Source organism: Aptenodytes patagonicus, chromosome 1 (assembly GCF_965638725.1).
Source record: "Aptenodytes patagonicus chromosome 1, bAptPat1.pri.cur, whole genome shotgun sequence".
NCBI lineage: Eukaryota > Metazoa > Chordata > Aves > Sphenisciformes > Spheniscidae > Aptenodytes > Aptenodytes patagonicus.
The window spans coordinates 54010555-54037551 of record NC_134949.1 but is presented as its reverse complement, the minus strand read 5'-3'; the positions used below and the strand labels follow the sequence as shown (position 1 = coordinate 54037551).

The 26997-nt window shown below is 36.5% G+C and overlaps 1 protein-coding gene across 2 annotated transcripts in view; it reads right to left on the bottom strand.

The window, feature by feature from the left end:
- Positions 1–433: 433 nt before the first annotated feature.
- SCYL2 (SCY1 like pseudokinase 2) overlaps positions 434–26997 on the bottom strand; it is a 48194-nt gene continuing 21630 nt past the window's right edge. For both annotated transcript variants that reach the window (XM_076335403.1, XM_076335410.1), the window contains 14 exons: positions 23830–23979; positions 22999–23220; positions 22005–22121; positions 19626–19751; positions 17986–18162; positions 14075–14197; positions 12689–12802; positions 12065–12197; positions 10116–10234; positions 9355–9455; positions 8528–8594; positions 8311–8400; positions 7073–7192; positions 434–6489 (listed from right to left, as the gene is read on the bottom strand). In XM_076335403.1, the coding sequence (XP_076191518.1) occupies positions 5839–6489; positions 7073–7192; positions 8311–8400; positions 8528–8594; positions 9355–9455; positions 10116–10234; positions 12065–12197; positions 12689–12802; positions 14075–14197; positions 17986–18162; positions 19626–19751; positions 22005–22121; positions 22999–23220; positions 23830–23979 (2310 nt within the window). In that variant the 3' untranslated portion in view covers positions 434–5838. The remainder of the gene's footprint in view (positions 6490–7072; positions 7193–8310; positions 8401–8527; positions 8595–9354; positions 9456–10115; positions 10235–12064; positions 12198–12688; positions 12803–14074; positions 14198–17985; positions 18163–19625; positions 19752–22004; positions 22122–22998; positions 23221–23829; positions 23980–26997) is intronic.

Sequence of the window (26997 nt, the reverse complement as noted above, 5' to 3'; positions counted from 1 at the left end):
AAAAGCTGAGTACTAGCTTCCTTCAGAGCGCTGGCAAACTCTGAGCCTGACAAAGCAGTGTATCTTGAAACCCAAGTTTAAAGAAAGGGCTGGTTTCTGGCTAAATGAGCAATGAAAATGCAAACTGAGATCACTATGTGGCTCAGAACCCCAGATTCTGACATGGGCTTAGTGTGCTTTCAGAAAAAGTAAATGCTAATTTTAGAGACATCTAGTGCATCAGTTTTTCCCCACGACTTTTATTCTTTGCATGAAGGCAATACGTGATCACATTTTACAGATGTCTGGACAGCAACCACTCAAGAAATGAACTCAAAATTAGGTGGGATAAAATGTATTTCAAACAAAATACAAAGTGATAAAGTTTTCTAAATAAGTTACCTTTAGTTAATTTTATGGAAATTTTAAATAAAAATATCTTCCCACATGAAAATATGAAAAGTTCATTTATTTCCATAGGCAACCTCATTCACAGTACAAAGTGATATGAATTTCTCGAAACTGTCACTGTACCTTTTACATATTTTTTAAGTAGCTGATCTAAAAGTTGATACAAGAATAAATTTGTTTTTGAAGAGCTGTCCAATAAACCAGATATACACTAATGCCATGCTATGACAGTTCTAGTTATGAATCACAGCTGACACTACAGCAACATCACTTTATAAATCTCATGAGAATTTTGATGTTTTACAATCAAAACATAAAACTGCCACTAGTACAGAGACTGTACAATTAGACAAATAAACAAGTGTTAAATATCTTGCACAAGGCCTGAGTTCACTATAACACATTTTGATTTACAACTTCATCTCGGAAATCTGTACAGCAGTTAGAACTGTTTCAGAGAACTTAAAGACAATACAACTTCAGGGGCTTATTTGTTCTGTTGATACAAGTGTGAGGCCTGGAAGGCAAGAGGATTTGGTGTTTGAATCCAAGGTTTTGCTGCCTTGTGTAATTTTCTTGAAAAGCAGTCAAAACCTAATGGAAAGTTAGGTACAAGGCAGGACCTCACTTGAAAATCAGCTAACTCATCTGAAATTCTCCAGATAGGTTTCCTCACAGCTATTTCAGAGTAAAAGTTCACAATGAGTATATAAAATGCAGCATATCTCTTAACAAAGAACAAAAAAGGGTCACATATACAACAGGGTATTTTTTCTGTATTCCCCCTCCCTGTATTTCTTTCACTGGAAATGGCACAAATCAGCGATATCTCACCCACCCCCAATAAAAAACTCCTAATCAATAAACAAAGGTCACTCTAAAGTCCAAAAACTTCATCTGCAATGAGAAATCCAGTGTTCATAAACTTATGTTTTAAAAACTTTCCTTTTCTGCTCAAGTCACGTAGATGTAGGCAGACTAAGCATGTAAATTTATAATAGATAACAAAAGTTATGTAAAACAAAATGTAATTGTTAGCCTGTATGGAAGCCTGGTGGAATTTGATTCAAACCTAACTACTCATTTAATCTTCGTTCTTTTGGTATAATTGAACTGAAAAATCTGAAATCCTGTAATCTATATACACACTTACTTATCTATCTACAGACATAGATAACATTATAACAGGGGTTATAATACAAAAGTTAACACACATTTTTCTGACTTTAAAAGGCCATCGGGGTATTTGTTAAAGTTCCATGTAAATGTGAAACAGGTGTTGCTAAAAAGACAAAACTTAACAGAAAAGGAAAGTTTTAAATAATAAGGCTTGAAACGCTGTGCACCTACACATCCAAAAATTCAGCCTTCTACTTGGGGTACTCGGTATCTGTGCAGACCTGTAAGGCCACAACTTCCCCAAGATATTTCTAATTCACATCACCATTGAGACAGGAAGACATAGTATCTTCATTAAAACAAACTAGGGCATTCTACTCACGTTCCCAGCAAAATTTCTCTCCCCATCTTCCAAATAATTGGTGGACTTCTCTACCTTTCAAAAGACTCCTCTGGTACTGCTGTCCTCCTGCATAAGCAGGTTCCACAGGCTGTTCTGTGCCTTATTCACACCACTTGTGTGAAAAGGAACAGAAAATCTGCTCCCTCCTCCATCCTTGAAATGACATGTGCCATTTCACTCCCTGTTTCTCTCCTCTTGTGAGTGGCAGACCTAGGGGCTTCTAAGCTAATCTGTAACTCAGTAGTTTCAAGGGTGCTCTCCATCAGCCCCAGCAGAGAAAGTTTTTCAAGCCTCTTTAATACAATCCTTCCATCTAGCAGGATCAGTTTGTTTTCTAAGACTGAGTTTTCAGAGGATGCTTCAGAGACTTTCATACTTAAAACCAAATGGAACGAACAGTTCTAATATGGAAAACACTGCTGTCTTGGTGCAGTCACTTTCATTTAGCACACACCAGAGCAGCCAAAGGACAACTGATGCTTATACTTAAGATGTGCAGCTATTTCCTCTTCTCTTCTTTTCTCCTTTTGTAGTAAACATAATATAGATAAATCAATTAAAGAATAGAAACTTACTTCCTTCTCTTTACCTCTCCTTTACAAATGAATGTAAAGTAAACCAGGTGGGCTGGGCAGTTCAGCCCAGACCCTGCTCTAATTTCCACAGTGGAACGAAGATCTGCTCACAGTGGGTGAGCACAGTGGATGCACAGGGTGGAGGCTGTCAGGCTTCCACATTTTTTCCTTTAAATTAGCTAGATTACAAAGGGCAGAAATTTTGTGTCATTTACAGTATTGTTCAAGGCATTGTAATAAGAACTTATTTTATATCAGGTTACTTTTTCAGTAGCAGAATTTGCAATTTCTTAATCAGATACCAATTTCAAACCTGTGTTCTCCATTTTGTTTTGCACTAGGGCTAGACAGTCCGTCTGCTTCAGGCCAAGCTAGATGTAACACTGCTTTCCATCCAAGTCCAGAAACAGAAGGCCCCTGGAATGCCCACATTTTGTAACATTGTCCCTTCCTCCTACTCTTTCCCAAACAACTTGAATGTGAGGTACAACTGTTGCTCTCAAGCAATGGTATTCACTCTGGCCACAACATGAGTCTTCCAGCCTCTTGCAGGGCCTCAGAATGATGACTTGTCAGTGAAGAGATCAAGTGGACAAGGCTTCCTAAGGAAAAACTATTGCAGCAGGAGTCAAGTGGCACATGGCCTTGGTGACTTACCTCTTGCAACTCCTCTTTCCTTTAAGTTAAGAAAACATAATTAGACAACTTCACATATACCCAGTTTCCTGACACACTAAGCAGGAAGCATCTACAAGGAAGAGGGATTTGACCCTCTGATTTTAACTGAAGTTATTTTTTCTTTTTTATTTTTAAATAACTGGGAAATTTTGTTATAACTTTCATAAGCAACCTTTTCAGTTTTCTTTGTTGTTGTTATTCTACTCTGGTCATTCTGAAAATTGCAGCAAACAAGAAATCAAAATTATGTTCTCAAATATAAGTAGAAAAAAAATTGTATTACTTGAGCCAGATAAAGATCTTATTCCATCTCATTACCATTGCATAGAAGAGCCTCTCTTAATTTGAACTTGTAGAATTTTTTTGACTTTGTTCTTACAAATTAGATTATATTATCAGATAGCCCATGCCAAAAGCACATACCCCAAGCCCAACAGTTTAGGAGGTCTAGCATATAAAATTTGATCAATTATTTTCAGTTAATTTTCCCTCCAATAGGTTAAATTAAAATCCAGTTCTGAAAAGCCCCCAGTCCAGGCAGATCAGGGACTGAAACCCCAGATCAGGACACTGACATTTAAGACTGCCTTTACCATGGATGTATTAATTTAATACATTGTAGAGTCCTAAGAGATGTTATTTTTAATATAAACTTATTTTCCAAATAATTTAGAGGAATACAGATTCAAGTAATTCTTCAAAGGCCTGCCTAAGTCACCCTAACAAAACGTAGCTTTCAAAAGCTGACATAAAAGAAGACATTAGTGTGATTGAGAGTATAGAGTACTAGTAACCGTAAATAAACTTAAATAGTTTAACAGTTCTAGTATTGTCTTAAGTTTACACAGATTATCTTAACATAACCTACAATGTTTACCATGAATATTAACAGCACATAAGCATCACAATGTGTTAGGTATTGTTTTCTAAACCACAATTTCACTGGTCCCAGGTATTTTAAAATAACAGGACTAAGGCAGCAGCTATAATACACAAACAATTCTTTAAGAAATATGCTTAATGCTATTACCGCTTAGAACCGTGGAAATATAACAAAATACAAGTCACATTTACAGCATAAGGCCCTTTGGTTTCTTAAGCAGCAAATGAAAGTACAATTTCTTCAGTGAAAGGCTTTCAAAAATAAAGCATGTAGGCTTTCCATAAAAAAGGTAACTAGTCCTTTCCTTCTCAAAATAGCCAGCTATAGTCTTCAAAATATTATGTAAGAAAGCTCCTGAAATTCCTAGGAAAGAAAAAGTTAAAACCCAACAGTAGTATCTGACAGAGCAGAGATTCTATCATGGGCAAGCTGAACATACACCTTCTGGGAAGTAGAAGAAACTACTGTTTGGTTTTCTGGAGAGCTTTATTAAATTTGGAGTAATACAATAAAAAGGATCCGAAATACCTGTGTATTTACCATATATTCTAGAGCTTACAAATCTGTATTTGAGAACTCGCTTCATATTCATCTATCCTTCATAAGGATCTGAGTTAAAACAAAATTAAAATGAAATAGTTTATTCTAGTCAAGGCAATTTATAGCAGTCTGCTTTTTCACACAACCATGTGCAACTTGTATGAGGCAATCCTTTTCCACCTTCCCAACGGAGCCAAAATCTATTAAGTAATTCAAGATATTTCTGTGTAACTAAACAGTGTGCGTTTAGTTACACAGAACTGCTTAGTTACACAGCTGGGGCAGTCAGCATCTGAATTTTACAGAGAACATTCTTTTTAGGAGGTTCCATAACTACTCATATTCTTTTTTCACACCAGTTAGAAGCAGTATCAAATTAGCCAAAACACTGCAATATATAATAAATGTGATCATGTCACCACATGTATTCTAAAATCCTGCTGCAGTGGTATGTTGCTTTTGCTATGTGGCTGGTAACAAGGATCTGGCATTATAAAATAGGTTGTAAACCAGCATGACCATTGGAGCAGTGTTCTTACTCTGTTCCACACTTGCACAAAGTTTTAAAACAACTTCTTATGCCTCCTGAATCTTGCTGTAGTTTACTACCACATTAATTTTAATTATCTTATAAGAGAAGAAATACAAAATATTTTCTCTTCTTAGCCTCTTACACAGTCCCTGGTTAGAGATCTTTCTATGTAACATGGCTAACAAAACTTTTTGAGGCAGCATAAGAATTCACTTTTTGCAAACTGTCATATGGCAAAATGACAGTTTGTGCCAAATTCAGGCAACACAAATCATCAATAACAATTCAGCAGACACGGAAAGGACCGGGCCACAGGATTGCATTCACTAGCGTTATTACCCTCTAAGCATTTTTGTTGAATTTAAGAAACAAAATTTTGTAGGAAATTTCACAGGAGTTCATTGAGTACACTTCTGAATAATTTTGAAATACTTAGCTGCTGCTTTTTCGATCGAATATATGCATCCTACCTTCAGTGCTCTGATGTTCGGTAAAGAGACAGGAAATCTCTAGCATGTAAGATGACTTTGCACTTAATGCAATTCCTCTGCAGTACCAGGTGAATGCAAAAATCAAGTCTTTTTTCCAGTGCAAAGGCCTCTACTTTGCTGGGTTGAAAGTTTCCCCAAGTCATGCTTTTACTAATCAAAAAAAGATGTTAATCAGCTTACCCATGATCCAAATTTCATTGGTCTTTGAAAGAAGAAAACAAAATGTTTTACCCAAAAAGATCTTTTAAGTCATTACTAGCCGAGCTGCTGTTTGTCATTGTGTTTGCTGGTTGTGCAAAATTCTGAGGAGCAAAGAAAGGATTACCCTGTATACCAAAGCCAGGCTGTCCTATCATGTTCATCTGAGGTCCCAAGACTGAACTGCTCGCACTTGGGGACCCTTGCGGGGGTACAAACTGATTAACCCACTGGCTTGATTTCTGCTGAGCCAACTGTTTCATACTAACTTTGGGTTTTTGAGGACCAAAAAGGTTATCTAAAGCAGACATATCTGGGGGTCTGTTTTGTTGTGTCAGCGGAGAGATTGCAGATGCAGCATTCATAGGACTGTAATTTGGCATATTGGCAGTCGGTACAATGTTCATCTTGGTTGTTGCTATTGCACTTGGACCACTGAAGAAATTCTGAGTGGTGGGACCAGCTCCCATACCGAATCCAGCAGTCTGAAAACCCATATTAGTATTCAGTCCATTTGTTGTATTTCTCTTTGTGTTGTCAATAGGTGATGAAAATCCCATTCCAACACCCATAGAAGGGACAGAAGAGAAGCTGTTTGAAGATGCAACTTTAGCTTTGTTGATAGAATGGCTAGTCAAAGATGACATATTATCTATCAAGGTATCAGTCAAGTCTTTTGTCTGCAAAATACATAAAATGCAGTTAAATGCTTTTCCTGTACAAACACTCTAGCAACAGTCTTTATCAATGCCAACAGAAGTGGCATTCATTTTTCAGAAATTAGAACTTACTGCATGGAATTGGGCATGAAAAGTAATTATACACAAAAGCAATTAGGTTATTTTCGTTCTTTGCTACTTAGAACTAATTGTTATACACCTTTAATTTGACAACTAAGACTATACACAAAGTACTACTGTGACGTTTGCTTACATGCCCCATTCCTATCCCCAAGCCCTTTATGTATTCAGTTAATAAACTCTTCAGAGCAAAAGCTTTTTTAATATGTGCTTTTTCCTTATCTAGAACAATGGCCTTCCAATAATAATTATTCCTTTGGAAACACCTGTAATTTAAAAAGTGGGAAATATTGCTAATGATGCAAATGGAAGGCAGATTAAAATTTGTTTTAGTTTTTCTCAGCTGTGGCATTGTATTACCAGTGAAAACAAAGGTGACTCACAGGAGAAAAAAAACGCTAAATGCACACAGCACTTGAAAGGAAAAAGCATCACAGCTCCAGTGGAAACTGTTCTTTCTCACCTGCTTCACTGGAGGTGTTACTGCAGTTGCTTGTGGCTTAAGAGGTTGCTGGCTTTTCAGTTTCTGTGCCTGTTCTTGCTCTTTAGCTAACTTTTGCTTCTCTTCAAGTGTAAGTGATGCCTTTAAAAGGGAAAGAACTGACACTAAGTTGCACAGAATGGTTATTCTTACACTGATATTTTTATTTCATAAATAGCACTGTCATTTCAATATGTGGCAGAACAACATATATTATTTATACAAAAGAAAGTGGATAAGCACAAAATCTATTATAATACTCATCATATTGCTAAAAAGTACTGAAAGCAAATAAATACAATATTAAAAATAGCATAATGAGAAATTTGAGCAGATTTCAAATAAAGAGGTATCACAACAAAACCATTTTAGCTTTGTCTTCTTAATGTTGAGCATAAGAAAAAATGTTCTTCACGGTTTTTGTTTTTATATGGTTACCAACTGGCACTTGATATAGAACTGCAACTGACCATGGAGTTGGAAACGGAATTTTATTTTAACATTGCTTAAGAGGCTTTTCAGGATTTTAACTCTATTTTTGTTAATGATGAAGGATAAAATCATGAAATCATTCCCCCTTAGTCTAAAATTAGTGAGAGGGTTCAGATAACTAGAAATGGAAATGATAAAATGTATAGATTCTGGGGAGCCATTTACATAATTAATAGCATTGAAAAGAATTTTACAATAGTTTATGCTTGTTTAATATTCTATGTCATGTCATGCTTTTTCTTTGCTTCTTGTATTTATCCCCATATTGACTGTTCATTTTCACTTAACTTTGAACTGTACAATAAATGTTAGTCTTTGCTACTACATGAAATTCTACATTTTATCTTCACCTCTGTTTCTAATTTTATCATAAAGTTGCCTATTTTGATTTTCCTATCTAAATGACTGCTGGAAGTTTCAGTTTCATTTAAATCTATAATTAAGGAGAAAGAAAGTGACCGAAAATTTATAATCCTAATTGCTGTCTACTTTGTACAAAGCTATTTTCAAGGAAAGGCTTTCACAGAAACTCAAGGGTATGATTTGAACATTTTTCAGTGGACCTTCACATGTGACTATGTGCGGTGCTGTGCTATACAAAAGCAGTTAGTTTTTCTTTCAAAGCTTTAAATATGATAAATATTTACACATACTCTTTTTATGCAACCATATCAGCCTTGTATTAGACAGATGGATATAACAGGATTGCAAAACAAAGTAAAACACACCTTTTTCTGTTTTGATGACGTCTCATTCTCTTTACTATCAGATCCTCCAGTTAGAAGGTCAGTTCCACTAGTGTTAAATACCTTGTCAATCTGTTTAAGTTCAAAGAAACAAAACTTAGTTATTTGAAACGTTGTAATTTAAGGTAACATAAATACTAAGTAATTTTAAATTTCAAATTTCTATATGTAAGTAATGCAATAAAATATTGTCACTTACCTGATTACTTGTACTACTAGATCTTGCCTCTTCAGACACACTCATTTGGTTAGCTATATCCAAAGATCTATATAGTGCAGAGTATACATATTACAAAAAAATAACTTTACAGTCACATCCACAACACTAATTCAGCAATGCAGATTATTCTTCTGCATTTAAATAATACCAAAAAATACCATTATGAGAGCCCTGTCATTTTTGTAGAATGCCTGTAGGAGACAGGAAAATGTAAATATTCTGAATTGTAAAGGTTTCCTAATGATCATTTCACGTGGTCTTAGTTCCTCCTTTTGAACGGGGTGACACAGACTTTGGGTAGCCCAAGTTAATTTGACTCAGAAATCTCACCTTGTATCAGACTCCATAAAACAGCTCTAAACATCTTCAAATATCACTGCCTTCTAAAAGGCTGCAATGTTTATGTTTCTCCAGTATGATTTATGTTCTCAACAACTACAGAAAAGCAGCTTAGCATATAGAAGCAAGACATAAACTGTACTTGTGGAGCTCAGTATTAACTTTTAGATTTAATGAATTAATTAAAAATTATTGACTCAAAATAATAAACTGTGACTGAACTGTATAAAAGGAAAGGATTTTAACTCTATGAAACCATTGACATCACAATATTATTATCATTCTAGCCTAATAAATCTTTGCTGACAACAGTGCTTATTTGAGGTAATTCTCAAATACTGAAGTAAGAATTAGCTAGATTTTTTTATTGCCATGGCTAGAGTTTTCTCACATTTGCTAAAAAATTAACTGAAATTTATCTCTACTCACTTGTTCCTTCTCTAATACACATGTAAATAAACACTTACTTCTGTTGCTCTTGCATGACATGAAGTTGCTCAAGTTTTGTTTTATGCTCTGCCTCCAATCTATTAAGCATGTCTTTTATAACACAAATAAAAGAATTGAACTGTAAAAGAAATATACAAGAAGTTTGGATTTTGCAGTGATAGAATTCAGACACGTGTAACTTAAAAGGTAGTATCTCATAAAACTTACAATACACAATGTCAGATAAACTGCAGGTTTTTAAATAATTTATAATCCACCTTCACTATCTTCCATTAGATACCCAACTACAAGCAGAGTGTATACTGAAACAGTGAAAAATATATCACTAAAAAAAAAAAAAAAAAAAAAGGTAGGGCAACCCAGACAAAAAAACCACAGATGAATATTACCAGATGAAATTTCAAAAAAAAAATCCTATGATTGCACTTCTACATTATCTGCAACATTTACAAACAAGAGCAAAGGAAGAAACATTAAGACTGTACTTTAGCTTTTAATTTGAATTGTAATTATGTTAGTAGCTAACTGCTTTTGCAGGATATTTGGAAGGTGATAGTATTCATTTTGAAATTTTATACTACATCAGTTAAATCCACTGAAAAATAACAAGCTTTAAACATGCAAATACAGTAATAGTGGAAGGTTTTTTGGTTTTGTTTGTTTGCTTTTACAACAGACACAGACATACAGTAATGTATGAATTTTTCTCTGACAACAGTTTAAATCTATTCTCTGCCAATTTATCAAGTAAAAGCACGCAACATAGTCATGTTCCTACCTGATTGAGATTAAGATTGTTCTCAATACTAAGAGGAATCAGATGGGGCAATACTTTTCCTGCAAGCTGTTCTTTGGTAATTCCCAACTTCTTATGAGTAAATGTACACTTGTAAATACCTGACATACAACATCAAAATAGCAAAAATTGTTAAGTTTAGTAAACAATGTGAACAAAGTAGCACTCTCTATATGTATCGATCATCTGAACATACATTGGCTCTGTGTGCAAGCAGGGACAAACATGATCAACGGAATCATAAAAGCTAAGTACTCTTCCACAACACAAACATATTATAGCAAGAGGCTTTGCTAAAGTTCAGAACAAGAGGAGGTCCAAAGTAATACTTCACAGCTATGAAACCTGATACTAGGCAATGTATTGTCCTGGTCAATTATCTGAGAATATGCATCTTTGAACAGATCATGGGCAACTGAGTTAGCACAAACTGACTAATTGCCACTGAGAAATTAAGCTGCATTAGCTAAGGATGTGTTCTCTCCTGGCATACTGAAGCGCCTAGGAGTAACTATCACACCGCTCTCTGATTGCATTTTACAAAGATTCTTACCTAAATGTTTGGGGCTGTGCTACACATAGGATCAGAAATCATACATAGTCTTTATCTGTTCTAAAATCACTGAAAAAAAAAATACTGGCAGGTACGAGGGATCCAATGTTAAGCCTACAAGTTCTATAGTGTTTCTGACAGGAGGATTGCTCCGCTTAAATAGTCCACCTCTGGTGGCAAACACTGAACATACTAGCATACAAGAAGAAGTTTTCCTCACTTTCTATGGTTAGTATTAGAACAGAGCTGTCAGCTGGCCAAAGAAGGTATTACACACAAGATGGAAGGTATTACAATTCCGGAAAAAAGGAGAGCTCAAGCAGATAAAATTGATTTCAGCCCATCATTTCCAAACTAGAGTTCGCTTATCCACTGTATCCAAGTAGAATTCAGGAGTAATACAACTAAAGTAAAAGATACACTGTCCCTCACTCTCAGACAGCAAATACAAGTCAAAGCTGCAAGGATTAAAGGAAACAGGCAGCTTGAAATTAGTACTGATAGATGCCGTCTTGCTAATTTTGAGCAAATCAAAATAATGCTACCACCACATATTATTACAGTGTTTAATGAGGGCCGCTGCCGGTACAGCTCAGCTTGTTACAAATGGTCTTCAGTCTACTACTTTGTTGTCAGTAAGAGAAATGATTACTGTCTTTCAGACTTGGCCACGCAGTCACACCTCTTTCTTGGCAGTGACTCTGGTCATCTGGTCTCCTTGAGCCCATTCAAATTGTTAAAATCACACATACTGTTAGGCAAGCACCAGAGTGGCACTAGGAAAGCACAACTGAGAGTAACGCCTCCCTTTCTGGATGTAACAAGCCATTAGGTTTTGTTAGCTGTTTTGTGAAATCTCACCCAAACTATGCTCCATTTCAGTGCAAAGGCAGCCATGCCTGCTTAAATGTCCAACAAAACGAGTCTAACAAAACCTGCAGTGAAGAGCAGTAGATTTGCAGACAATCATTTATAGCATCTGACATGCAAGAGTGGTTAAGAGAAGGCAACAGTAACATCTTAAAAGCTCCAACAAGGTGCTCAGCATCTGAAAGAAGACAGATCATATATTCTTCTGAGTAAAACAGCCTTTCTGGCTGTGTGGACCATACAGTCCATGAAAGTGTCACAGCCCAAGAACTGCAATGAGTACTCAGAACTGCATTGGGCCTTGAAGACTACAAATACAGGCACTAGTGTTCGGAAGTACCAGCAATACATAAGGTAACTGAACAGGGGCGTACTTAAGAACCATAAACAGGAAGTTTTTAATAGTCATTTTAGTGTAACACTATGTAAACGTTATCAATGATAATACAGAAAGCTTTCAGATTTACTTCAAAGCACAAAAGGGGAGAAAGTTGAAGGTATTAATTACCTAAAATTCCCATTAGCACTGCAGGTTCCTTGGATGGAATTTGTTGTAGAAAAGGTAAAATATCATCAAGCACAAACCATTTATCCAAGTACTCCAAAATCTTGCCTAGGCACACTAGTGAGTTTACGCGGACCTGTAAAGTATGATAAGAATCAAACAAACTCTCTACTATATTTTTGCCTAAGGAAAAAAAACCCTTGCAAAACTCATACTTAGAAGAAAGCAGGTGCTACTGAAACTACAACCTTCATATCTGAAAACTGAAGACAAGTTAAAAAAACCCTTTTGTTTCATGAAAGGAAAACACATATAGTTACACACTGCTCACAAAACCTTGGCTTTTCTGCAGAGCAAATGCTGTTAACATACATTATTGTGGAACACACTTCAACAATTTTTACAGTATTATTAATACAATAAATTGTTAACAACCTTAAAAATAGTTAGAGTAAAAACGTAAATGGTGCTTTTGTATTTGTAAAAAGTAAAAAAAAAAAAAACTCAAAAAGAAATCAGAGCACATTGATGGGCTTTTCTTTAAAGACACAACAGCAGAAAAGTCAAAGTAATTAAAGGTAACAACATTTTCTGAGGACTGAGAGATAAAATTATTAGGGTACTTACAGCAAGAGAAGAAGTTTGCAAACATGCATTTTTAATTCTTGGAATTAATGAATTTTTCATTGATGGGTAATCTATTAAATTGGCAAACGTAGGAATTATGTTTAGGCAAAGCTCCTATAAAAAAAAATTCCACATAAGTTTAAAAAGAAACATGCATGTTTATTATTAAATTAGTACTAATATTACTCAAGATCAAAATTAGTTTAAAATGTATTCTTAAGCTTTCCTTTTAAGGAAATATCATGTTCAGCTAAGCTGACCTTAATCTATCAGACTCACTTAAAAATAGCTAGAATAATAAAGCATCATGATATGTATATAGAACCTTAGAAAATGGATTTCAAAAAGAGTATTCATAAATTTATAATAAAATATTTGGACAGCAAGAATCTCTTGCATTTTCACAAAACACCTTTATATAAAAAACAACTTTTATTACATCAAACTGTAACATTTTCCTACAGAAGTCAAGCAAATATGAATGAGTACTATCAATGACACTGCAGCAGCACAATGATAGGCTAAAAGATAAAAGAGCATATCAAGATTAAACGTACTTAAGCAACAGAGGAAAAAAAAATACCCGATTTCAGCCCAACCTCAAAGAATAAGAGACAGCAATATTAAGTATATGTTGCAATTAAATACCTGAGTAACCAAACTACTGATGCAGAAAAAGACTCATGCCAGGTATTTAGAAACAAAAACCTTTCTCCATAATATTGCAAAGGCTTTGCAAAGGTAAAAGTCACATCTGATTATCCAAATCCTTCTTTAAGAAATACTTCGTTTGTTTATCTCCCCCTCCCACTCCTGAATGCCTTTGGGTAACTGGAAGTTAATTCCAGTAGAAGAATGATTTAAGAAACAAAGAACCACCTTAGAAAGGTAGAGAAAGCATAAAGAGAAAAATTAAAATATGGATATATAAAAATGTCACCAGAAGGTCTATTAATACGATTTTACAGCAAATCAGGTCTTCCAAGGTAACTGTCAGCACACATGTTCTTACCAGTAGGACCTCAGAATAAGCCACCTCTCTCATTGACTGGTAAGAGCATGCATGCCTGCATAGTTTCTGCTGCACAAGCAATGTACTATAAATGCACATCCTACTTTTTGCTAAGGTGGCTAGTAAGAATTTAGGATAAGAGCATTAGAACAACGGTCAGGTGGTTACTCCCTGGAAAATAAGGGAACTAAATTTTATTTTACTAAAACAATTTTCTTCAATAAAACATTCACCTCTTTCAACATTCAGGGATATTACACAACTTTATAATTTTTTTTTCAAGTAAACAAACACATGAGTATATAAAAAGTTGGCACATCAGTTTAAAGAAAAGAAAAAAAAATTGTTTTAAATAAAGGCTGCAATTACTATACCTGGATCTGAATTGAAGGTGCTTCCAAGGCTCTATAAACCATTGGTAGAACACTGTTCTTTATTTCATCCGGTGGAGTTTTGGTTAGAAGCAAGTCCATTTTTTGCAGGAAGATCAACAAGATCTATTAAAAGAAGGACAATTCAGAAGCCAAAAGTTTTAACTCCAGAAACATATACTTACAATTTAAAGTGTGTTGTATCATATCATAAAAACTTCAGAAGTTTTCTTGTAACTCAGTAAATGTGATCACTTACCATGTTGCTTGCCTGAAGGCATGGAAGACAAAAAACACTTTGACATATTATTGCATTTTAAAACCAGCAAATACAAATCAAACAAAATATGCATGTTCTAGACTAATCCTTCTGAAATAAGAAATCATAATGGCTAAGGAAGGAGTTATTGCTTCTATTTACAACATGGTCTTTTGTTAAAATCCACCCACAGAAAATCTTTATACACACATCACTATTGAAAAAGTTAAACTTTCAAAAAACTATGGCTCAAATGCTGTCCTCAGAGCATTTTATCACAACTCCACATATAAAAGCTGTATTCCATGTGTATCTAGAATTAAAGTAGAGACGAAATGAAAAGAATATTACAGCTACTATATGGACACAAAATACCTTTATTCTATCTCACATGGAAATTGTATATCATAAAATGAAAAATCCCAAACAAAAAAAATTCACATCATGTTAACCTAAAAAGCAACACTAGAACAGCACATTTACATAGTGGGATTCACCTTGCTTAGGCTTAGTCCTCTAAAAGTCAGCTGCTATTCTAAGTTACTCATCCAGGCTCAGTCTCCAATACAAAGAGCTACATAACTCATAAGACTCATGTCTCATCTCAGATAGGTGAGACAACTTGCTACAGGTGTCATTGACTATCCATTGGTATCTAGACTCATTTTAGAAAATAGGTTAGACTAGATAGATAAATTGTGGTGAATGGTATCACATTAATAATAAAAAGCCAAGTATTTCATGCAAGGAAAAGTTTTCAATTTTTAAGTCTAAAAATACGTAGCAATCAATGCTTGTATGTCAAATAAACAGAAGCATCAAAGTGTAGAAATACAAGTGTACCAAGACCACATTACAAGTTTCCCCCTTTCATTTGCTTTCCTTTACAGGGAAGAAAAAGAAATTCTTTTAAACTGCAGCTAATGTGTGTTTTCTTGTTGTATATTTATAATTACCTAAAATGTACACATACACACAAACTCACTCATTCATTCCATGAACATTGATTATGATGCAATGTCCCCAAATTTGGGAGAATTAAGGTGAGATGGACCAGATCTAGTTACATTTTATAATTATTCTTGAATAAAGAATTTTTATTTTTCCTAAACTTGGCTTTTTGAAACCTACATGTGCTCATAACACTGTTCTTCTCTTGTCTAGCAACCCTGTAATAGTGTGGCATGACAATTTCTATGTTAGTTAAATGTATAGTTTTGGAGAAGGATCGTTTGATTGTTTTTGCAAATTTGAAAAGGACATGAACGAAACCTGCTATTTAACAACTAGAAAAGCTCCTTTAAAGTAAAAACCAGATGTTTGAGCATATAATAGACTGCTTTTAAATTAAATATTGTACTATATAGTAATTTAGATTTCACAGAAGCAGTTCAGCTGTTTTCCACTGGCTGTCAATGTTTTTCAACTAAGATAACATAAAGCTGAATTGTTTTTGATATCTCTGCCTGCCTGCCTTTAATTAGAATGTAGTTCATGCTGTTCCAATGAACCCCTTTTATTTTTAGCTTTCTAGGGTCATATTTGATACTTTTTATCTATTTAAGTAGAAACCAAGATGTTACAGTCACAGATGCACACACACCATCTAATAAGCAAGCAGCAGTAGCTGCACTCTAAACAATGCTGCTCAAGATGTCCTTCATTCATTAATACAGAGCCCAGTACCTGTCAGGGTACACTTTGGTGTACTGAATTAGAACATGAACTTACAGCACATCATATGCTAACTCACTATTCTAGGGATTCCCCTAGATATAAATTAAGAGTTTGTCTACACTGGGAAGCTATGTCAGAGTAAGCTAGGATGTTAATTTACAGCACACCTGTTACTCCATGCTAACTCCAAGAGTACGATATGAATGAGTAGTTTAACTAAATATTCAATTTTCCTATTATAAATTCCCTCATACAAAGACATTGTGAACACTGGATAACAATTTCTTCATACTGAATTACAGCAGCTTCCCTATGATACATTCACTTCCTAACTCAAGTATCCCATGAAAGCCAAGCAACAGGCCCCCCATACGAATCTAAAACATCTTGAGAGAGCGTTTGGAAGAAACACTGGCACCTTCCCTATCCGCCCCTCTCCATGAGTTACAAACACACAGGAACTGGGCGGTCTTGCCTTGCACAAAGACAGTCAGGCCTGGAATTCTGTCCTCTGGCACTCTGAACCTTTGTATTAATTTCCTGAATTCCTGGTATATTAACTTTGAAAACCTGTCCTAGATTACTTAAACAAACTTTGTCATACTAGAAAGACCACAGAAATAATAGTGGAATAAGTCATCTAGTACTTAGTGTGCATTAAAAACGTCAATGCAAGAATTTAATATATAGTATCTAGAAAACTACAAAAAAACTTTGCAAAGCTTGCTCTTTATGAGCTGACCCCAAATCTGTATTTTGCTTCTCTCATTTCTCAAGAAATAAAACAACTTTTGTGCCTATTATGCTCCAGATATAACTTTGAGACAAACTTTTTGCAGTGAGGATTGTCTCACAAATCTGATGTTAAAGGTAGCAAAACATAATGTTACTTTTTAGGATGAAACAGCATAAATACGTTCACATAAAGACGTTCACTGGCTTTCGGTCAGTTAGACGTTTAATTTTTTCAAGACAGCAAAGCAGCTAACATAAAGCCTCAGTGTACCAAAAGTAAACAGCATGAAGTAGTTCTAATTTTCTGAGATACTCTTAGTTACACAGTTGTCCCCTTTCCCCCCTCCCCAGTATAATGAGAGTTCTCTGATCCGGTTTTCTGAAACCCAGAAATAAAAAGTCTACTTGTTCATTCCTATGTTTATCTTGCCCTTTAAGTGCTTTACAGACAAATAATAGCATCCAGCAGTAAAGCAAAGCGAGCTAGAAGGAATGCATAGCTGCCTTTTATTTGTGGAGGCACAATGCCTAACTTAGTGACAGAATCCTCAGGAATCATCATGCACATGGTGTTGACAAAAGGATCCAAGTGTTTTGCTCCTTTACAGTAATGTTAATGTCTTACTACTTTTATGCATGTAAAGAACAGAAAAAAGCGTATTTTACTTACACATTTGTCAAATAAAATGAAACAAATTTCACAAATTTGTGCACAGCCCTCAAATAAACACTATTTTATTATCATCAATAAACAGCACTTTTAAGAGAGTGTCAAAGTTACAACTTTTCCACCCCATGATCCCAGTGTCAGCAACCTGGATACAAGAAAAAAAATTAATCATAGGTTCAGCTACTGGTAGACTATGTGCAAATATTGTACTGTACAACCCTGCTCAGATTGGCTAGATAAGTAATAAAATATACCTTTACAAATATACCTTCTACAACCAACCAAAAATAAGAATTGAGTGGTAAATTAAATGTTTCCTTGCTTGCTAATCTAATCTCATCTATAAATGCAAATACACCCTCAGAAAAAACATCTAAAAAAGCAGGGGTAGAGGTTTTGTGAATTTCTACGAAAAAAATCTATTTTGTCTGAATCAAGACTGACTGCTTGGACAACTACAGAGCAGGTTGGGCAATCTGTGTGAAGCTGGAAAAGGGAAATAGAACAATTAGTCATTTTTCAGGGAGAAAAACACCAAAGAGAAAAATTGTAATCTGAACAAAATTAACATACCTGGATTGGTTCTTGCTGCTTAAAAACAGGACCAAGATCAGGCAGAATGAGCCTGATATATTCTTCTTTGGTGCATTCCTCAGCAATTAGAAGAACGTTAGGCAAGACAAAGGGTACCATATCAGGATTCACAAATTCAGAAGTCAAGCAAGGCAAAATTCGCTGAATTATAACACGCTAAAAGAAAAAAAAACAAGCATGCATCACATTGTACTGCATTGCAGTAAGTTACTATTGTGCCAGCTCAGCAGCTTTTGTATTAACCTGATATTTACAAAAAAGCAGACAGACATTTTCAGCTTTGAACTCTTATTTTCACAGTATACTCTAGCTAATTTACACTGTGCTACTTTGCTTACTTTTCTCTGTTTGCACTCAAAACATAACTGGAGACTATAAGAACTGTGAAGGTCAATGAAAAGCAATTAACTGTACAGAAAATAGGACTTTCAGCCACATACATGAATTATGAGAACCTTACTCTATATGCCTTCTTTAAAAAGACCCTAAAAAGACCCTTTAAAAAGACCCTATCACCCCCCCAAAATAATAAGTTTTTCAGTACCCCATCACTCACTGAACAAACACATAATCCTACTATACCTCCCTGTAAAACTCCAGGTACATTCCCTAAATGGGATTCTGCTGACGAAATAGGTATTTACACTGTGGATGCCTAGTGTAGAGTTAGACATCCTTAAATGCTTTTAAAGTCAATAAAGAGAAATACGTAGTTCAAGGGCACAGTCCCTTCCCTCATAAAATATACCTTCAAGACAGAAAAAAAAAAATGAATGCCCTAAAGATGATTAGGTCAGTCAGTGGTTGTCTAAAGTCAGGTGAAATACATCCCATCTATTTCCAAATTCAAAGCATCAACGACTTCTGATCAAAGGAAAAAATTACTAATTTAGAAAGAGGAGAGTATTAAACATGAAGTCTGAATTTTGCACTCTTCAAAACAATTAAAAATGAAGAAATTTAATGCAGTGGTTGAGGAGCTCAGCTATTCTATTATGTATTAAACTAATTCTATTTTTCTATTATATATGCATTATATAAATTAAAGAATACCACAAAAGGAAAAGGAGTCAGTCTAGACATAGTGTCTAACACTACACAGAAGAAATCTGTAATAACAGATATTTGCCTTTGAGGTTTCTGGGCACTGTTAGCACAAGAAAGCACTTAGTCTGTTGAGGGAAGGAAGCTTTGCATCATTCAACATTAAAGTACTGCCTTGCTATGAAAAAACTTGAAGCAATCTTATTGGGAGAAGAGGTGGCAAGATGACTTCAAAGAGCTATGATAGCATCTGGAAACAAAGGGAAAGCCTTGTAAGTGGAGAGAAGACAACTCCCTTTCAAAGTGGGATGAACTACAAGAGGACATGCAAATGATGGTTCCTTACACATACTAATAGCACAACCTTCCATTTCCATTTAAAGAATTACTGATAGTTGAGGAGTATTCCACACCAATTATTTTATAATCCCCCCTTCTTTCCTACTACTCCACTCTACTCATGGCAGTCTATTATGGTACAATGCTACATGAAGTCCCGCATTCCGAGATTCAGAATGTTAATAGATGTTCACGTATTTTTAAACTCACTATTTCAAGACATCATACAGACATACCTTAGGTAGTTTTGGCAGAACCTTTGGTAGCCCTTTAAAAAACTGTGATTTCTGAAGGTTATCCCTTTGAAATAATGAATCAAAATACTGAAGCGTCATTGCTCCTACATCATCGAAGAATGGTATCTAAAAATAAGATCAAAAGCTTGTGATCTGGAGGGAGACAACATTGACACTGTTACAAAGATTCCAAAATATAATCATCTATTTACCTTTTCAATGCACTATAGCAAACCTTTACAATGACATGCCTGCAACTAACAATTAGAAAAGTACATTTTTACATACTAAGTAGTATAATATTCATAGATAAAGGTGGATTATTAAGATGGAATTTTCCTAGCATTTTAAAGAAACCCATGCATGTTATGTGTATCTAAGTTAACTTATTGTATACGAAATAATGTTTTGTCTACAAAAATGGAATGAAAAGTAAAAATCTGGATTAAAAGTTCTCCTAGGAATAATTATGCTATTTAATATTACAACAAAGGATTACCTACTAGGCCATCCAGATCTGGCTACCACCCCTGGAAACTTATAATGAATCAACAAGCATTTATATGCAATAAATGTGTAATTATATACATTTCGCTCCAATGTTCAGACCCACTTGTAAATCCTGTCCACTGTAATTTCTCACATGATCTCCCATGTTTGCGTGAGGGCACAGGCCTTTTTAAGTATTGTGTAACAATGTATATACATAGACTAGGCTTATAAAGATGGCACCAACAAAATACCAGGGGGTTTCATATATAGCCGTGGTGTATCCTATTAATACTGCTAGAGCTGCTTCATCGTTAATGAAAGATTGATAAAAATGCATGATGATAACAAGATTGTTTATATAAAAATCCATCCCCAAATATTCAGCTTTCAGTTAGCAGATGAACGAAAAGAGTAGAACAGTGTGTCTATCCCAGACCTACAGAGACTGGAATAAAAAGTTCTGCATTCAAAAACTTGCATGGGTAAGATTCCTCCTTCCTGCTAGCTCTCAGTTTTAGGGAGGGATATATCAAACCTCACGGGCTCACAACAGTTAAAGACAAAGCATGGTCTCTCAGACTATTTAGACGCTTGTTTTCAGTTGAAAAATTTGTGCAAAAAGAAAAGGATATAAAATCATTTAAAGAAGCTCTGCTGTAAGGCAGAAAGAGAAGCCAGTAAGAGTAAGGCAATAAAGAAAAAAAGAATCAGAAAAGCAGATTGGAGTAGGGCAATACAGAAGAAAAAAAAAAATCTATCAGCAGAGAATTCAAGCTAGTCTGCACTGTGGACTTAAATTCTGTCTTCTAGATCACACACTGTAACATATGTGACCGTGGAATTCTACACAGGTTAACACAAACTAGTTAAAACTAGCAAGGTAAAATTGCCCATGTCAAGCTCCATTTTAGTTCATGTCATGCTGGCCATAACAAACTGCTGCTAGAACTAAAGCTCTAATATCTCTACCCTACAATTCAGTCCGCAGTGCAGTCGTGGTAAAAGAAAAAACATCTTTATAAAACCATACTGCTTAATAAAGCCATTTACAGATTTGTTTGTTGTAGTCCTTCAGACAAGTGAGTTGATACCTGAGTAATATTTGCCAATTTCCCACTTCCCATCTTTCAGCATATACACTGGCAGAACCATTACCTGTTCCCCCTCCCTTCTTCACTCACTATTTCTTCCAACTGTTAAGACACTGATTTCTCTCTCTGCATACAATCTTTTTATATGACAGGAAAAGAAGAAAATTGTTTAGCTAAGCAAATCTATAAGCAGGAACCTGAAAGGCTATCAGATATGAGAAAATAGGGTATAAGGCAAAGGAAGAATCATGCTTTTAAGTTCCACTTTCAGATAGGAAAGTGGAGGAAGAGTTTATCAAATTAAAACTTAAATTATCCTACTTGCAATTAATTTTTGCTTTATTATGGCAAGTAAGCTCCAAATGTATTTGAAGCTATTCTTCTGCATATTTAAGCATACACTGAAAATCATAAGCCAAAAGTTAATCCTTACGTTTATTGCCCTTTATCATCTTATGGCTTTAAAATACTTCCAATACAGTTTTAAAGACTGAATTGTATAAAAACACAGCATAGAAAATACTTCCAACTGTATTGGAAAGCAACAAAATAGTGTTGCATTGAATGATTATTCTAAATTCTGTCTCAGCACCCACTTCTTCCATATTAATAAAGGTCAGCATAAGGACAACTTTTGGCATCAACTAACATCATTATTTCCAAAATAGTTTAAAAATATTTAACATTTCAACTAAGACAATTAACAGGAAAACACTTTAAAATAGCTCTATTGTTTCTACAAATCAAACATTATCTTCCCTCTTTCCTATGGCTACTGTATTTTCCGTGAACTGACCTTAGTCATTTGATCTGCGTCTGGTCTGACTGCTGGAGCTACATTTAAGAGTAGCTTTACATGTTCACGCACCTCCTCTGGTATATTCTGAAGAGTACTGGAGCTTAAACGGCTCAGCTGTGTAAGTAATTTAAGCACATGCACCATGAAGTCAGAAAATCCTGCACATAACTATTTCCAATATACAATAGAACTATACTTTGTCCTCTTGATGGTTTCTCTACCCACACCTTTGATATCCCTCCCTTCTCCCCCTTTATAACCCATTTGCTTCTGATCCCTCAGTCTTCTTTCTGTCTCCCAACAGCCTACCTGCTTCAGGTCACGTTCCCCTATTTCCAACTTCTCATTGTCTTCAGGTTATCAGGGAACAGAAACCCAGCATTTTTAAACAGGCACCTGTTATTATCTGAGGTGTTGTCTACACACATTAAAACACAGTACACACAACTAAGGCAATAGGCACCCAAAGAAGTTATGACAAAGGAAACTTGCATATGAACGTACATTATGTCAGCTGATCCAAGTAACTGTCTTCTGTTAATATTCATAGTCTACAAAGAATGTGAAATAGCTGATAGCTAACTGGATACCAATTGCAATGTCAAGTGATCAAATCACTCTAAACTCAGCCGTCTTCAACGGTCCTACATAGGTCATTCACTACCTTGTGTTTCACACTGTTCACCCCAACAGGTAAAATACTTATTCCACAAGACCAGCATTCAACAGGTTTACAAAGAAATCAGGTGAAAGATTAAATTTGTAGTATAAAATTGGTACATGTAACATTCTCTACACATAATTTTTATTTCCCATATTTTGCTAGGATTCTTTTTGCTTGTTATAAAGATAGCATGCAAGGTAAGACACCATTGTTGGATCATTTATGTTGGAGCACCAGTATCGTGTTCTAAATATTTAAATCTATTTTAAAACAGTAACTTTTCAAATATGAAAATCAATGAATACTAGTCACAAATAGAACAAATACCTGATCCAGCTGTCTACTAAAGCTTTTATAAATATCCTGCTTGTTGACCTCAAAAATTGGTTTCCCTTTATTAAACACTGCATACATAACAGCTCCTAGAGAGTACATATCACTGGCTGTCTCGCAGCTCACAGAGAGAATATATTCTGGTGCCAGATATTCAGGATTTGGAAGACACAAGGATGGCAAGTTTGGATCCCATTCCTTACAAGGGAACTTTGGCTACAAGAGAAGTAAAAGAAAGCACATTTATTAGGGATTTTTAAAGAACATTTTAAATAAGAAACTCAAGCAGCAAAAAATAATTAATCCACTCAAATTCAATTATGAATGAAATGGAGTAAGGCAAAACTGTTAAGAATCTGTGTCTGTAGCTTAGAGTGCTTAGCTGATGCAGTTAAGTCTGAATATTAAAGTTGGGAAGTGTAACATAAAATCAAAGCACTGCTGTAAGAGGGAAACATGAGCTATGATGGGAATTCATTTTAGGAGGTAGCAACTAGGCACTGAGTGGATGCAACAGACTAAATTAGGTAGCTTTGCATGTCATCCAACATGCAGGTGAGCAGAAGTGGCACAGGCTTCAGCCTCTGTCTGAAACCATCACTAGCCTATTTTGACTCCACTGAGCCAACTCAGGCTCTTTTTCTGTGATGACCAAAGGCTGCACTTCAATCCAGAACTGTGCCATATATTCAAACTTCCTGCCAACAAAATATAGAGGTGAATATTAAATAAATGATTCTGTACTGAAATGCAAGGTCATGAAACTGGTTTCAGACAAAGACCTGAATTGGAAATTTAATGATGATAAATATAGAGATTTGTTACCTCCTGTTCAGATGGATTTGTTGACTGGATACAAAAATCAAAGCCCATAATTTTCCATGCTCCACTCTTATTCAAAATTATATTTTCAGGAGTAATATTTCCATGGACCATTTTCACACTGCTATGCAAAAATGACAAGCCTTCAGAAACCTGTTAATAAAAGATTATTATTTCAGGTTAAATATTTCCCCAAATATTCCGTTAAGACATTTACAAAAATTCTGTTCCTGTGGTCACAGTTAAATTGGTAAGTTAACTAAGAAACAATTTTTCACCACTACTTTAGGCTATGTCTTAAAAATTATGTATGAAGGAAATTAAACACAGATGGGTAATCGGCAGATGAGATTACTAATGCTGATTAACTATCTGTCCTGGTTTTGGCAGGGATAGAGTTAATTTCCTTCCTAGTAGCTGGTACAGTGCTGTGTTTTGGATTTAGGATGAGAACAATGCTGATAACACACCAATGTTTTAGTTGTTGCTGAGTAGTGCTTACACTAGTCAAGGACTTTTCAGCCCCCCAGGCTCTACCGACTGAGAAGGCTGGAGGGGCACAAGAAGCTGGGAGGGGGCACAGCCAGGACAGCTGACCCAAACTGGCCAAAGGGACATTCCATACCATGTGACATCATGCTCAGTACATAAACTGGGGAAAGCTGGCCGGGGGGGCCGCTGCTCAGGGACTGACTGGGCATCAGTCGGCGGGGTGGTGAGCAATTGCATTGTGCATCATTTGCTTTGTATATTATTATTAACATTATTACATTATTATTATCATTATTTTATTTCAATTATTAAACTGTTTTTATCTCAACCCACGAGTTTTTCTCACTTCTACTCTTCCAATTCTCTCCCCCATCCCACCGGGGGGGCAGGGTGGGGGAGTGAGCAAGCGGCTGTGTGGTGCTCAGTTGCCGACAGGTTAAACCACGACAGTCCTTTTTGGCGCCCAACGTGGGGCTCGAAGGGTTTGAGATAATAACAGATTAACCAGAGCGTATTAAGGAATTTCTATCTGTTAACAGTTGTGGGTCACAATGTTGGTTCCACTGTTCTCTATATTGATTTGTCTAATCTGCGTTGTGTTCTTTTCTTTTTTGCTGTACATGTTAGAGATTAGTGTTGGTTTTTGCAGTTGGCTGTGGTCTTCAGTGATTGGTGATATTTCGCTTGGGAGGTTTATTTTTAACACACTGACCTTGGGCGTAAGTTATCTGAGTGTCATGCTGAAGCCATTACTGTACTTTGGATACCACTTTGTGGAGACAATTAGCAATTACAGTTCTTCCTCTGAGAGTTTTTCTACGGAGGAAATACAGAATGGCAGCATCGCTACCTTCTTCTATGATATTTCCTCCTTCATTACAGTAACTTTTCAGTATTTTGATCATCCTTGGGTAGTTAAGATACTTCTATTGGTATTTCTTCGGAATATTGTTTCGGTTTTGTCTAAAGTTAATAAGCAATTTAAGAATATCATCCAGAGATCTGCCCCAAGGCTGGATAGTTATGAGTGGCAGGGTGTGTGGGACAAGATGGGCAAGTACCTAGGCCAATGGGCACCCCCAGTGTTTTGGAACTTCACCCCTGAGCAAGTGCAGAATCCTGAAAAGTTAGTTGAATATTTGGAAAAAGTATGCTGTCACCCTGGCAACTCCAGAGAGATGCAGATCATTGCACTGTGCTGGGGCCTGGCCCATGCCTACCAAGCCCTGTTCAACACTATTCAGTACCCTCAAAGGGAAGAGAAGGTCTCTGGATCTGACGATAAAACAACAGGCCCTGCGGCCACTCCGACCCCGGCAACAGGCCCTGTGGCCACTCTGACCCTGGCAACAGGCCCTGCGGCCACTCCGACCCTGGCAACAGGCCCTGCGGCCACTCCGACCCTGGCAACAGGCCCTGCGGCCACTCCGACCCCGGTGACACGCCCTGCGGCTGAACCAAAGAGCCAACCTGTGCCGGTATCAGTCACCCCTGTACACAAGAAGAAATCTTGGAAGCAGAAGTCGGCTCGTTTAGTAAGGGAGGAAGAAGCTTCTTCTAAAAGGGAGCCAGAGGAAAAGTGGAAGAGGCAGACTACCCTGGAGAAGGGCCATCACGAGAACAGGAAGAGGAGAGCCGGCAACTGCTCAGGGAGGAAGAAGACGAAGAATTCGTAAAAGAGGCAGTAACCACCCAATCTCTATCCCTGAGTGAGCTGCGAGATATACGAAAAGATTTCAGCCGTCGTCCAGGCGAACATATTGTCACCTGGCTGCTCCGATGCTAGGATAATGGGGCCAGTAGCCTGGAATTAGAGGGTAAAGAAGCCAAGCAGTTGGGAAGGGGGCATTGACACAAGCAATTAGAAAAGGGGCACAAGTCCTCAACCTTTGGAAGCGACTCTTGTCAAGCATGAAGGAAAGGTATCCCTTCAAGGAAGATGTCATATGTTGCCCAGGCAAGTGGATCACCATGGAGAAGGGTATCTAGTTCCTGAGGGAATTAGCTGTGCTGGAGGTGATTTATGGTGACCTGAACAATGAACAACTATCCAAAGATCCAGACGAAGTCAAGTGCACACGACCCATGTGGCGGAAGTTTGTAAGGAGCGCACCATCGTCATATGCCAACTCATTGGCAGTAATGACTTGGAAAGATGGAGAGGAACAAACAGTGGATGAATTGGCTGGTCAACTCCGGCAATATGAGGAAAGTCTCTATTCCTCCCTCGTCTCAGCTGTGGAGAAACTGTCCGAAAAACTGTCCCGGGAGTTCCAGCAACTCAAAGAGGATAGGTCCTACTCCCCACCTGTACGGACCAATATCTCAGCTATTAGGAGTTAGCGTTCTTTTGCTCAAGGGAGAGAATATAAAGGGTACACACCACGGGGCACCCTATGGTTTTACCTGCGTGACCATGGAGAGGACATGAGGAAGTGGGATGGAAAACCTACTGCAGCCCTAGGGGCACGGGTATGTGAGTTGCAAGAGAAAACAATCACAAAAGGGGGTTCATCCAGGAAAATTGCTGCTCCAGTTTCCAGCGGGCAGTTCCCCAGACAGAGTAGAAGGGACAATCTTACTTCTGAGCTTAATGAAGAGACTTCTGACTTGTATTTACAAGAAGTGAGTAACGAATACTATAACCAGGACTAGAGGGGCCCTGCCTCCAGCCAGGGG